General features: G+C 35.7%; 1 protein-coding gene across 1 annotated transcript; it reads left to right on the top strand.

Moving 5' to 3' along the window:
• The first annotated feature begins 9,584 nt into the window (after nucleotides 1-9,584).
• Nucleotides 9,585-11,911, top strand: LOC115985089. The gene is made up of 5 exons (XM_031108059.1): nucleotides 9,585-9,668; nucleotides 9,824-9,922; nucleotides 10,133-10,501; nucleotides 11,147-11,483; nucleotides 11,730-11,911. The coding sequence occupies exons 1-5, from the start codon at nucleotides 9,585-9,587 to the stop codon at nucleotides 11,909-11,911; spliced, it is 1,071 nt and encodes a 356-aa protein (XP_030963919.1).
• Nucleotides 11,912-15,054: the final 3,143 nt, after the last annotated feature.

The following is a 15,054-nucleotide window of genomic DNA, read 5'->3' as shown; positions in this document are numbered from 1 at the left end:
TTTCGGTCAAAATCCGAAGCAGGTTCTGGTCATGCCAGATTTTTGGTATGTCCGAAGAAGGAATTTCCACCATCAGCACTGTCTACCTTGTAACCGGCAAATTCTTGCGGGGGCTTCCCAACTTCCGGCTCCCTACGCCTTTTCTGTAGATGGTGTTAGCCTGAGGTCAGGTTCTTTGGCTGCCTGAGTTATGGGCATGTAGAAGCGTCGAGGAATAGTTTCCTTAGACAACAACTTGGCGCAGTAGCCAACCTCTCCTCTGAGCTGTCCCCACGGCTTTCTCTCCACTCGCTTGTATTTCCCTTTACTTATGTAGTCAGCTTTAGTGTAAGCTTGTTTCAGCTTTTCATTGTACACTGTACTGTTCCTTTGTCTTAATAGAACATGAGTCCATTTCTTTATGCATATCTTTCTTCTCCGTAACAACTACTTTATGCATGAATATTAAATGCAAGCTTGCTCTTAAGGATATTCCGAGCAGAAAAAATGCTTTAATACAGGTTCCTACTAATTCAAACTCACAAATATTATCAAGTATAACAATGATAACTTTCAATAAATTAAATTCTTGGAACTAACCGGGATAAGCGCTGAGTACTACGCGATGCATGCTAGACCAATGTCCGAGAACGATAATCTCTAAATAATTCGTCTGAAAGGGTAGCTAAGTAGCGAGGAACTTTGATTGTGTTTTTGGGTAATGAATTGCGTCGTACCGGATCAACCCCTTTGACACTAGGGACTCGAGGGCAGATTGTAGAATCTATGCATTCAAGGTATTATCCCATTTGTGAACTAGGAGTCCTCCTCGGATGGATTTTGAGGTTTACGTGCCATAGTTGGTTCCACATCCAGGTAGTTGGTTTTCCCACAGGCTTGAGTCCGAGGACTATGCAATGCCTTGGTTCTGTCCAAAACCTAGTTTTCCACATCCAGGTAGTTGGTTTTCCCACAGGCTTGAGTCCGAGGACTATGCAATGCCTTGGTTCTGTCCAAAACCTAGTTTTCCATCCAGGTAGTTGGTTTTCCCACAGGCTTGAGTCCGAGGACCATGCAATGCCTTGGTTCTGTCCAAAACCTAGTTTTCCACATCCAGGTAGTTGGTTTTCCCACAGGCTTGAGTCCGAGGACCATGCAATGCCTTGGTTCTGTCCAAAACCTAGTTTTCCACATCCAGGTAGTTGGTTTTCCCCACAGGCTTGAGTCCGAGGACCATGCAATGCCTTGGTTCTGTCCAAAACCTAGTTTTCCACATCCAGGTAGTTGGTTTTCCCATAGGCTTGAGTCGAGGACTATGCAATGCCTTGGTTCTGTCCAAAACCTAGTTTTCCACATCCAGGTAGTTGGTTTTCCCATAGGCTTGAGTCCGAGGACTATGCAATGCCTTGGTTCTGTCCAAAACCTAGTTTTCCACATCCAGGTAGTTGTTTTCCCATAGGCTTGAGTCCGAGGACTATGCAATGCCTTGGTTCTGTCCAAAACCTAGTTTTCCACATCCAGGTAGTTGGTTTTCCCACAGGCTTGAGTCCGAGGACCATGCAATGCCTTGGTTCTGTCCAAAACCTAGTTTTCCACATCCAGGTAGTTGGTTTTCCCACAGGCTTGAGTCGAGGACTATGCAATGCCTTGGTTCTGTCCAAAACCTAGTTTTCCACATCCAGGTAGTTGGTTTTCCCACAGGCTTGAGTCCGAGGACTATGCAATGCCTTGGTTCTGTCCAAAACCTAGTTTTCTCTTTGTATGGGGCCTTGGCTTGCCTTTAGCTCTAGGGGAGCTAGCTCTTCAGCCAAGCCCCTTGAGTTTATCTATACGGTTAACGTTACCAAGCGCCTAGTTTGTTCTGTACGAGGAGCTTTAGCTTTTAGGGGAGTTAGTTCTTCAGCTAAGCCCCTCGTCAAGAAACGTAGCCCCTAGTGAGATTTTATACTTGAACTCTATAACCAACGGTTAGAAATATCAGAGGAACTGTTTCGACCTACCACCTGCGCCAACACGCAAGCCTTTCCCACAGACGGCGCCAATTGTAGGGTCACGATTCGTGGCGGACCGTAACAGTGTCGGGTTCGCACGTAAAACGGCCCTAACAATATCATTTGTAGAGCGTGGGTTTGAAAGGCTAGGCCTTGATCGATAGGCGGTGGGTTTTTCAGGGGGTTCATACAAGGTTAAATGATCGTCACCCCTAGAGTAATTCTCATGGAGGTGGGCTGGGAGGCTCTCGTTTCTTGGCCATTTTTCCCAGCCTCTCCCCAAGGTTACTTTGTTTTCCTTTTATACTCGCCTGTATCCATTTATCCTTCATCCACGTGTAGGGTCAATTTTTCCAAGGCTGATACTTGTCCCATCAGTCTATCCCCCAAAGTCGTTGGGGGTGGTTGTAAAAGCCAAAGAATGCGGCCCTGTCGGGTTCAGAATATTAAATGATAATAACAGCAGCTTTCCCCGGATATTTTAGATCTTTTTTCCGAGTTTCAGTTTTATACCATTTTTACCCTTCTTTACGAGGGGGAACTTTGGGTCTGCCGAGGACTGAACTACCCTCGGCGGTACCCAAAGGCTATTTTGTTGAACTTGGGCCATAATCCTCCTCGGCTTGGCCCATAAATCATTTACGCCCTACAAGAACATAACATTAATTGCCAAAATAAATCTTCTAAAAAAATGGCCATTTTTTTTTTTTTTTTACTTTCCTTAAACCTTATCTCTCTATATTTCTCTCTTTGTTTTTTTAGTTAGTACTTAGTAGCAGATAAACTTAATTTCTAAAACAAAAAAAAATTGACCATCTAAGTTTTTTTCCTTCCCATAAATTGATCATATATATATATATATATATATTCATCTCTCTCTCCTTCTTTAATTATAAGCATGAGAAGTCAATAATTTTTTTGGACAAAGTTAAGGTTACAACTCCACTTAGTGCCCGTTTGGTTCAGCATTTGAAGTTCAAAAAGTGTTTTTTCAAAAAAGCTCAACCTAGTTTTGCGTTTGGTAAGCTAAAAAACGCAGCTTTTTTATAAAAGTTGCGTTTTGAACTTTTATAAAAAACTGAAGGGAAAACGCAGAAGGAATATGGACCCTCAGGGGTCCATAAATCAAAACGCGCTATGCGCGTTTTGTATATTACCGTTGCAATAACCAAAAAGACCGAAACACCCAGCATCTCTCACGGCATCTCTCATCTGTCTCTTTTTTCTTCATCTTCCTTTTCTTCTTCCTCTTCGTCTTCCTCTGCTTTTTCACCGGTCTACCCCCACAATCAACAAAACCCATTTCAACCTTTGATATTCCGAACACAGATCAACAAAATCAACACAAAAATAACTCAAAATCAACACAAAAACAACTTAAAATCAACTCAAATCCGGAAAACCCATCCCAAACCCAACTCAAAATCAACCCAAAATCCATAGAAAAAAAAAAACCCAAAATCCCAAAATCCTTATGTTTCAATCATCTTCATCATCATCATCATCATCTTCTTCTTCTTCTCTGGAGTGTGAAAAAAAAAAAGAATAAAGAAGGAAAGACAAAATAAGGAAATAAAGAAAAAGGACGAAAAAAGAGATGCAGAGACTTCTTCATCATCATCATCATCTTCATCTTCTTCATCATCATCATTAGCTTTTGAAGTGTCAAAAAAAAAAAAAAAAAAAAGAGATGCAGAGACCTTGAGCCGGCTTGAGGGATGAGAGGGGTTTGAAGTGTGTGGAAGATTCTGGAGTGGAGTGGAGTGGAGTGTGAAGTGGAAGGGAGAAATAAGGAAATAAAGAAAAAAAAAGTAGGGGCACGTGTGTGGAGGAAGTGGCAGGGAAAGAGAGGAAATAAGGAAATAAAGAAAAAAAAATGGAGGGTACGTGTGTGGTAGATAAAAAAAGAGGGAAAAAAAGAAAGAAATATGGATAAAAAAATAAAATAAAATAAGAGAAACATAAAATAAAGAATAAAAAATTAAAATTGAGAAATACTGTTACAATATTTTCACAATAAATTTTAAGTGGTATGTTATTATTAGTTAATATTGGTGAGAAAAAAATAATTTGTTTAGAAATTGAAAAAAAATAATTATAATAGCACGTTCAAATTAAAATCAGTATAAATTATCACAATACTTTTACAATAAATCTTAAGTAGTAGATTATTATTACCTAATATTGGTGAGAAAAAAATAATTTCACAATATTGATTTAAGTATGAAATAAACTCTCTTATATACATTGTCCTTTTTGGTAATTTACCTTTCAAACTGCCACTTTTATAAGTGTTAGCCAAACACTCAGCTTTTTCAAAAAATACTTTTTAACAGTTTTTACCAAACACTCAGCTTTTAAAAAAAACACTTTTTCATTATGCACTTTTTGAAAACTCCACTTTTTCATTATGCACTTTTTTAAAAAGCTGAACCAAACTCACCCTTAATATATTTTTATTGGATATGAATTTTGATTTAGATTATATTTTCTTCTTTTATCCTTTATGCCTACAAAATTTTCAGAAGATCAAAAATCAATAGCTATGTCAAATGTTTAAGTTTCAATCTTTTGTAGTTTAAAATTATGTGTAAAAAAAAGTTGATGAATCAAATAGTAAATAACATCTGATTGGCACGAAATTTGACATGTGTGTAAAAAACATGAGTTTAAAAACTAGACCGGATCGGTTCAATCGGGAACCGGGCATAATCTTGGTCCATATTGGCTAAAAATTGAAAATAAGGCAAAAGGTAGGTTTAATCAAAACCAGCCAGTTTAACCGAGAAAATTGAAAATCAGGCCAGTTGAATCGGTTATTACTTAATTAAGCTAATGTGCCAAAACTATGCCATTTTGGCTAAAACAGTATCATTTTCTCACTTTGAAAACACTAAAACGGCGTCGTTTCTTCTCTACTCTTTCTTTCTTTCTTTCTTTCTCAGAACTCTTCTCGCCTCTCAACCTCTCACTCTTAGTCTCTCTCTTCTCCTCTCTTTCTCCTCAGTTCGTTGGCTTCTCTTTCTTTCTTTCTCTTCAGTGATTCGGCCTCTCCATCTCTCTATTTTCAACCTCTCGGTCATTGTGTCCCCAGATCGAAGTCTCTTAGTCTCACTTAGCCTCTTGGTCTTTTCGTCACTAGATCGAAAACTCTTAGCCTCTTGGCCTCTCTGTTTCTCTCCTCTACTTTCACCTCTTTGCCTCTTGGTCTCTTAACTCTCTTCTCCTTTTGGTAAAAGTAAGCTGCTAAACTTCCCCCCCCCTCCTCTCTCTCTCTCTCTCTCTCTCTCTCTCTCTCTCTCAATTTTTATTTTATGAAAAATGATTCTCTCTCTCATGGTTTACTCTGTCTTTGTTGAAGGTTCTCGGTCTCTTGTATCACCACTCACTGTTGCGTTGTTGTTGGTTTGCTTTCAATTCTTCAGTCCACTCACCACTGGTAAGTGGTAACTTAGCAATATCATTAATTAGTCTTTCACTAATTAGTAATTAGCTACAGATCAGTACGCATTGAAATGTTTAGTGTTTACAGAGCATTATAGTTTATAGAGCATTATAATTTATACATTGAAATGTTTGTGCCAATTTGAAATTGTTGAGTTGAGTTGATATTTATTTGTGAAGGAGCAACTATTGAGTTAATATTTATATCTGATTTTGTGATTGTTTTGTTAATGGATATATTTGTTGATGAATGGTTGCTAACGGTCTGAAATTGATGAGTGGAATGGAGTTTGAAATTATTATTTATTTATATAAATTAAAAAATTATTAATTAAATAAATTTTGATGTCTCTGGTTGACTTTGGTTGGACCAAAAAATCGGTAACCAATCTCTTTTCTGGTTCCTTGACCATACCAATTTTTAAAACCATGGTTAAAAATATAAATAACATACAATCCAATGATTAGATTTTTAAAATATGTAGCCGTATTAATTTTTTAGTGGGAGTTGTAGCTTTACCTACAATCAAGTTTGTAACCTTGGGGATTTTTTTCTATTTACGTAATAAGCAAGTCTCATCTAGATTTAATGAAATATAAATGAAATGAGAGGAAATACAAGTTTAAGGAGTACTTGGGCTAAAGCCTATGTCATTGAAAAACAAAATTGTTAAATTCTTAACTCTGCAAGCAAATATGTGCATGACTTACTAAGTCATTGTTCACTTTTTTTTTTTTTTTTAATACAAAGTCACTGTTCACTTAATTTGCCAATTATTTTGCTTTTTTTTTTTTTAATTGTACTCTTTTATTAGTATGTCCATGTTGTAGTAATTTGATATTATATAATTAAAATGGATTAATATGACAACTTAAATATGTAGATATGTAAGTTAATATGAAAGATAAGGAATTAGTGAAATGTTTAATCTTATATTAAAAAGGAGAGAGATTGTGGGTTCCAGTTAGCTCAACTGGTAAAGTCTCTGATGGTTGTATAAGAGATCTAGGGTTCAATCCCCGCCTACACTAAAAATTGATTGGTGTCTTGGTCTGATGATAAAGAGCTATCATCAGGAGCGGACGTCATAAGTTGAAACTATCTCAAAAAAAAAAAAAAAAAAGGAGAGAGACTCTTTTATTCTTTTTAATTGTGGTGATTAATGGACTGATATGTATTGAATAAAATATTGAGCTCAATACATGTGCAAGGGGAGGTGAAAGGAGGAGGTATCCACATACATTCTACACACTAAAAAATAGAGAGATTCTCGATGAGGGGCTTGAATCTCGTTAAAGAGAGTGAATGTCACGCCTTAGTCTAATAATATTCAGAAGTATTATTCAATTTCTCTTTATGTTATTTTCATTATTATTATTATTATATTTGCACAGAAGTAATAACTTATGCTTTTAATACTAGAAGTAACAACTAATAGTAGCAATGGCCAATGAGTTTGAGTTATGCTTTTGATCTAGGAAGTTAGGAACCTTTATCACCATATCCCTCCATTCAGTGGCGGCTCTAGAAATTTTTCTCAGGGTGTTCCTTAAGAAGCATAAAGTATACAGTCTAATAAAAAGAGAAATTCATATATTGACATCAACAATAATTAAAAAAACATGCAAATACATAAAGTTTACAATTGATTTCTATGAGTTTTCATATTTTGAAATCGGTGCATGATAGTCTCATTATCAATACTACAAGTTACATATCTTTCAATGTACACAACTAATCAATCATTCATTCATTGAATGTAGAATAAATTATGGAGCAAAATTTGATTTAATTGGCATAAAAAAACTGAGGGTGTTCCCAATTTTTTTTGAAGTGTAGACAAATAAAATTTTTAAAATTATTATATATAATAAAAAAAAATTCAGGTCAGGGTGGTCTTGGGACCACCTTGGCCTTAAGGTGGCGCTGCCCCTGCCTCCATTGGTAGTATTTTAGAATGGTTTACAGCCTTGTGTATGTGAAACTTTTTGGGGTATTTTAGGAATTAGAACTCGCATAATTGCTTGTATAATAGAAAAAGTACCACATTTTAGCCAAATAAACTCAAAAGTCACCCACATTAGGCCATGAAAAATTGTGTAAAAATATATAGTTGCTATAGTAACTGTGTAAATTTTTACCGACACTGTTCATTTTTTATTTAATTTTCTATCCTTTATTTATGTATCCTGAGAATGAACGAAGAAACTAGATGATGGTTGTTGTGTGTGAAGAAAAAAAACAATAAAAAATTATTTTAATGAAATATAGTATAAAATAAATAAAATATGATATATAATGTTTTGAGAAATAAATATGTATAATAGAAAAAAAGTAAGTTCTTATATTATAACAGAAAAAAATATTTCCACGAGCCGATGCAAATGCTCTTAATCTTATTTGCCAATGTTTCATTCCATTTCCCTATGGATCAATGTTATAGGAACTAGTTTTTCAAATTTACAAGCTGGAGGTTGGTCATGCTCATGCGGGCCTATCAAGCTTAGGGGCTGTTTGGATTTTTTTTTGTCGTCACTCATCACTCAATTTTCGTCACTCATCACTCATCACTTAAAATACCCTAACTCCCTATACCCCACCCGTTTGGCACCATCACTCAGTTATGTTTTCAACCAAAAATACTAAAAAAACTGGGACCCACACACTGACCCAATGTTAGTTGACTTCTCTCTCTCTCTCTTTTTCCCCCCGCCTCTCCCTTTCGTTTTTCTCTGCTTTTCTCTTCATCCATGTTAACACATATTTTAATCAAGCCCACCATGATCCTTATTTTCATGCTTTTCCCAGATCTACAATATAACTAAATGGCTATCCAGTATTTTTCTTTTCCAAAAACCCAAAAAAGAAACCACTGCTGCCGCCGCCAATGGCCCCTCCCCCCCCCCCCAAAAAAAAAGCTAGTATATTAAATTTTCATCCTGATAGCCCCCCCCAACTAAAAAAAAAAACACTGGTAACGAATCAATCTGAAAAAATCACCAACAAACCCTCATACAAAATATATATATATATATATATATATATATGGACTGAAATCTGAAAACCTAAATTGCAATTCTCAAATTTTTACCCTAACCTCACTCTTCCTTCACTCAACCTCATCAAGCATCAATGCCTCTTCCATCACTGCTGCTGAGTGCTGTTGCTATTCTTTTACTTAGATCAAATCCGGACTGTTAGTTTGTTGCTGCTGCTCCTCCTCCTTAGATGCTTGATCACAGTCACACATGGTAAATCTAAGAAATTTTTCTCCTTTCTCAAGTTCATATTTTTGTTTTTTTGTCTTTACTATATTGCTCTGCCTAGTGCCTTAGCCGGTTAGCCCTCTGCCTTCTGTGCTTTTTGATGAACTGTGGTGACTCTGTTGACTGTATTTGTAAGTTGTGTCTTACTGGCTTTTATTGGATTGGTGTGTTCACTGTGTTGTGTCATGTCATGTGTGGACTGTAGACTTAGTTTGTGTTTGTGGCTTTGTATTGAGACTTGAGTATTGACTACTATGTAATTGTTTGTGGCTTTTTCCTTTTTGTGATTGTGTGGACCAGTTTCAGACTTTCCAGTATTTGTAACTTTTATTTATTTTAATTATAAAGAAATAAAGTGGGATTAGGATAGTAGGATGTAAGTATGTGATAGTGAATTTGTTATTTGTGAGAGTAGTCTTTGGTAGTTACTATTTTGTCACTTGTGAGTACTGTTAACTGTGAAGACTAGTCTTTGGTAAGTCATAAGTGACTTTTTTGTGAGACCAATTGACCAAGTCTTTGATCAGATTGTTTTGGTTTTATCAAAAATTTTGTCTTTGTCACTTTGTGTGATGTGGCTAATATATATATATGAACTTGTGAACTTTGTCTTTGTCACTTTGTGTGACATGGCTTATATTAGTAATATATATAAACTTGTGCTTGTCTGTTTGTGATTATTTTGGTTTTAGATTTTTTTTTTTTTTTTGGGTTGAGAAGTCCCTTTTTTTAGTTGGTGTATAGAACTACGAAATATGGAAATAATGAAACTTTTTTTTTTTTTTTTTTTAATTTGTAGAACATGAGTAAGTCCACTACAATATTAAATTTTTTCAAAAGAAAAAAATCTAAATAATTCTGAAGTTATAGCTGATGATGCAAGATTGCCAACCCCTAGCGTTAATGTCCCAGTTTCTGAAAATCTCCAAACAAGAGTTCCAAATGTCATTGATGAAAGTACAGGTTTTGTGCGTGATCCTGGAATGCGTAAGCAAATATGGGAATATGATGCTAATGAACGGGATGAAATTCGAAGAGCTTACATTAAGCTTGGTCCATACCAACCTAAACTAGATGAGTACAAGAAAACTAAATTTGGAAGACATTCTTGTAAATTTAAACATTCATGGTTTGCAATTTAGGAATTTAGTCCATGGCTTGAATATTCACCTAGTAAAGATGCTGCTTTTTGTCTACCATGCTTTCTCTTTGACAAGCCAACTGGGAATGCTGGGAGTCATGTATTCACTAAAGATGGATTTTGGAATTGGAAGAAAGTTAATGATGGAAATAATTGTTCCTTTTTGAATCATATGGGGAAAGAACCTAACTCTTTTCATAGAGCTTCCGAGCAAGCCATGACAGATTTGATGAACCAATCTTAACACATACAAAATGTACTTGAAAATTTCAATTTTGATCAAATTGCAAGCAATCGATTGCGGTTAAAGGCCTCAATTGATGTTGTCAAAGTGCTTGCATTTCAAGGACTTGCTTTTAGAGGACGAGATGAAAGTTCTGATTCAATTAATTGTGGGAATTTTCTTGAAATATTGGATTTGGTGGTATCATATAATGAATATGTTGCAGAAGCGATAGAGAAAGCTCCCAAAAATGCCTCTTACAAATCACCAAAAATCCAAAAGGAAATCTTACATGTATTTTCAAACAAGGTGAAGAAGGTAATTCGTGAAGAAATTGATGATGCAAAGTTTTGTCTAATTGTTGATGAAGCTTGTGATGAGTCAATGAAGGAGCAAATGGCTATTGTTATAAAATTTGTACACAAAGATGGTTTTGTTCGGGAACGTTTTTTTGGGGTAGTTCATGTCCTCGATACTACGGCATTAACCCTAAAAGATGAAATATATTCTATCTTGTCACATCATAGTCTGGATATTCAAGATATTTAAGGGCAAGGATATGATGGTGCAAGTAATATGCGAGGTGAGTGGAATGGATTAAAAGCTTTGGTTTCAAATGATTGTCCATATGCTTACTACATTCATTGTTTTGCACATCGCTTGCAATTAGCATTAGTGGCAGCATCAAAAGAAGTTATTCTTGTTCAAAGTTTTTTTAATAGATTATCATCTATTGTCAATGTTGTTGGTGCTTCATGCAAGCGTACTGAGCAACTAAAATAATCTTATTCTGATCAAATTGCATATTTTGTTGAAATTGGTGAGCTTGAAACTAGAAGAGGACTTAATCAAATTAGCACATTACAACGGGCTAGAGATACTCGTTGGGGTTCTCACTTGAGATCGATTTCTAGCTTGGTAAATATATTTAGTCCAACATGTGAAATTTTACTTAAGATCATCAAGGAAGGAAATACTACTTCCCAACGAGAAGCAGCATACTTATGCTATCATGCTATGATTTCTTTTGAATTTGTGTTCATTTTGCATCTCATGAAAGAAATTATGAAGATCACTGATGCATTTTGTCAAGCTTTGCAGTGTCAGTCTCAAGACATTTTAAATCTGATGAATTTTGTTTCATCCACTAAAGCACTTATTCAAAAATTCAGAGATGAAGAGTGGGATATTTTACTTACCATTGTGAAATCATTTTGTGAGGCACGTGACATAGATGTCTCAAATATGAATGCTCGTTATGTTGAGAGAGGAGGTCTAGCTTGTTATCAACAAGATGAATTCACAATTGAGCATCATTATCGGGAAGATATTTTTTATGTTGCAATAGATTCTATATTACAAGAATTAAATCATCGGTTTAGTAAGCCTGCGGTGGAATTGCTTAATCTTAGTTTAGCCCTTGATCCTAAAGAGGCACGTGAGTCCTTTAGAAGTATAGACATTTTGTTGTTAGTAAGCAAGTTTTATCTGAAAGACTTCACAAATCAAGAAATGACACTTTTAAAGGCAAAAGTTGATCATTATGAGCACAATGTAGTTTGGCATCCGGACTTCAAGAAGCTATCAAGAATTTCTGAGTTGTGCCAATGGTTGGTAAAAACCTGAAAATCATTATTTTACCCATATATTTATAGATTGATTACACTTGTGCTTACTCTTCCAGTTTCTACTACAACTACAAAGCGAGCATTTTCAGCCATGAATATTATCAAGAATAGGCTTCGCAACAAGATGGAAGATGATTTTCTAATGGACTCTATGATTTTGTACATTGAGAAGGAGATTGCTGCAAAATTTGGTACAGAATCAATCATAAACAACTTTCGAGACTTAAAAGAGCGTTGAGTTCCATTTTGATAAATGTGTTGAAATGTTTAAACAACACTTATTTTGTATGTTATACTTTGTCGACATTTTTATAATATCAAATGTTTAAGAAACACTTATTTTATATGTAGTATTTTGTTGAATATGAAATAGGTGTTAGTTTTTATTTCTATATAAAAAAAAATTGTTTTAAGCTTTGGCCCCCCCTAGGTTCAAATCCTGGTTCTGTCCCTGACAGTGACAAACTGTCACAACAACCACCGCCGCGGCTGCCACTACAACCCATAGTGACAAACGACGATGTTTCGCTCCTTAAAAACTCCGAAACCCACCATAGCCATAATAGCAACAACAGCAACATCAACATCAACAGCGGCGACAACTTCGATGAACTCAAGAAGAAAAAAAAGGAATGGAAACCCAGTGAAAAGGAAAGAAAAGAAAAAAAAAAAAAAAAAAAGGAACCCAAGCCCAGAAACCCAGTGAAAAGGAATGGAAAAAAAGAAAAAAAAAATGCAACCAAACCCAGAAACCAACGTGAAAAGAAAAGAAAAGAAGAAAAGAAGAAGACGAAGAAGAAGAAGAAGAAGAAGAAGAGAATAGAGAGAGGTGTGTCCTAGACCCAGGAAAGAAAAAAAAAAGAAAAAAAGAGAAAAGAAGATAAAGTCTGTTGGAGAGAGCAAAAAGCCTGACCATGGGATCCGTATGTAATTTTAATTACAAAAATGCTATTGAAAACAGAGTTATGGAAACTTAAAACACCTAAAATGTGTGTTGGGGGCGAAAAAGTTTCCTTCCCGACAAATAAGATTTATGTTGGGTCAGAGGGTCTAAATCTAAATTTGATGATGGGCTTGATGCATGGCCCAAAGGCTATCGGTGAAGGTTCAAGAAGTCCACTATATTTTATGCCTTGGGCTTAGGTTGTATTGTCAAGAGTGGCCCATGAACAATCCCTACAACGAACACGTCAGCATGGTTGAAAAACATACTGTAAGAAATAACCCAGCAGTAAAGTATTTTTGCAGGAAACAGCCCAGCGGTAAAAATGTTTCTGCAGAAAAGGGCCCAGCTGTTAAAGTACTCTTGCAGAAAATAGCCCAGTAGTAAAGTAAAACAAAATTAGCTACTTTACAGACTAAGGGAAACATCTATGTTTTCAGACTCATCGTTCATTAGCTCTAGAGAGGAATCTTCTAATACAACAATGTGAGGGAAAAACTTTATAGTGATAGTCACATCATAACCATTGATAGTAAATGAGTAGATAAATATCATAGGTTCCATAATAACAAATAATGGAGAAGACTTAGTGTGAGATGAAGGAAGAGAGAGAGATCCCAGCTAGAGCAGCAAGATCATTATGGTGCCATGGCATGCTCACGCATATAATATATGTAATGAGTAGAGAGAATCATTGTGAGTATAATGATTATGAGTGTATAGTAGTACTGCTGGAATATTCTGCTGGGGTAAGTAAGTGTTTATGAGTAGAGCTATGAGAAAGTATTTATGAGTTAGGAGCTGAGAGACTTAGTTTCTATGCTTGAAACTAAGAACTCAGAGGCTTTTTCAAAGCTTAGAGAAAGCTTAAACAGAGAGGTTAAGGCAGAAACTTTTCTGGTATAAGTCTTAGTGTGTTGTTGGTTGTTAAAGCATTAATGGAGAACTCCATTTATATTAAGGTTTTCAGGGGTTGATTAGCAAATAATCTTTGCTGAATCTTCCTCAATCTCCATAAAATCCTTAGAGAATCGTTCTTAAGATTTTTAGTTAAGAGTAGTAAGCTTAACTTTAGAAGTTTTCTGTTGTTTTGGGTAATCACAGCTGGGTTTCTGGTTTTAGCATTGAATGCTGATTAGCCTTGGCTGATGGGATTAGAGCATGCTTTAGGCTAATGATCTTGGATATGCTGCAACTAGAATCAGAGTTCCCTAGGGCAGATTGGACCACCCCAAGCCAGGTGTCAGCCTTGGAGTCCTTGTTGAGAACTCTGTTGGGATCCCCTTTGGTGCCCTCCAAACCACATTTCCCTAAGTTTTCCCATTTGGGGTTCATGAACTTGAAAATACTTATTTTTAGTATGAAAATAAGCTGATTTTGTGTCGTTTCAGGAGCTTCACTGGTCTGGTCATGACAACTTTGTTTTCTTGATTGAATGAGTTGAAGGAGAAAGAAGTAACAGCTGGCTGAAGCTTTCCCAGCTTTTTGTCACATCACTTTTAGTTTTATGTCACTTGAGAGATGATGGATTTCAGCTTGTGGAGGAAGGATTCATCTCCTGGTGGACACATGTCTGTTTTCTGACTGATTAGACATGTTGGGACCTGATGGGAAGGAGCTCCAGCTGTTTATTTATTGCTGAGATTTGGCTGACTAGTTCACGTGTTCTTCAATTGCTAAGATTTGTTTATGGGTTGGTCTGACCTAGTTGGGCTTTGTTGATAAGCTTGCTTGGGCTTTGTTAACCCTAAAAAATGAGTAGTTTTGCCATGGGTGATATTCATGGGTTTTATAGTTTGATTATGGAAATAATAGACATAGTTCCCATAAAATTTTGTCAAAGAGATATTCTTTTGAGAAATGAATAATTTGTATTTCCCATGAGTTGGAGATCTAACAAATGTTGAAATAATATTTGAATTTAGTAAACATGTGTCAAAGTAGCATTTGGGCTTCATGAAATAGTTGCCAAAAGATTATTTGGGCTTTGCAAAAATAAGTGCCAAATTAACATTTGGGCTTTGAGTATAAAGTAATTGTTTTTGCCAAAATGTCATTTTGGGCTTTGTAAGATAATTGCTAGAATGGTTTTAAGTTTTGTAAAATGGATGTCAAATTAGCATTTGGGTTTTTATAAAAATAGTGTAAGATAATTGCCAAATTAGTATTTGGGATTTATGAAAGAATTGCCAAGATAATATTTGGGCTTTATAAAATACTGCCAAATTAGTATTTGGGCTTTGTAAAATAGTGCAAAATTAGAATTTGGGCTTTGTGAAAATAGATGCCAAATAAGAATTTGGGCTTTGTAAAAATAGATGCCAAATGAGAATTTGGGCTTTGTAAAAATGATTTTGAGATTTTGTAAAGTATTGCCGTGTAGCAACGGGCTTTGTAAATAGTGTCGCATCATAGTGCTGCATCGTAGCGGGCTTTGA

Source organism: Quercus lobata, chromosome 4 (genome assembly GCF_001633185.2).
Source record: "Quercus lobata isolate SW786 chromosome 4, ValleyOak3.0 Primary Assembly, whole genome shotgun sequence".
Classification (NCBI taxonomy): Eukaryota; Viridiplantae; Streptophyta; class Magnoliopsida; order Fagales; family Fagaceae; genus Quercus; species Quercus lobata.
The sequence above is the reverse complement of the archived record's forward strand: the minus strand, read 5'-3'. Positions and strand labels throughout refer to the sequence as shown.

Bases quoted from the DNA above. Each gene is read 5' to 3' on its own strand.
- LOC115985089 (XM_031108059.1), top strand. From the start codon at position 9,585: ATGTCCCAGTTTCTGAAAATCTCCAAACAAGAGTTCCAAATGTCATTG. The intron at 9,923-10,132 runs GTATTCACTAAA...TTGCGGTTAAAG, and splicing joins CTGGGAATGCTGGGAGTCAT to GCCTCAATTGATGTTGTCAA. The intron at 10,502-11,146 runs GTAGTTCATGTC...CAAGCTTTGCAG, and splicing joins TTCGGGAACGTTTTTTTGGG to TGTCAGTCTCAAGACATTTT.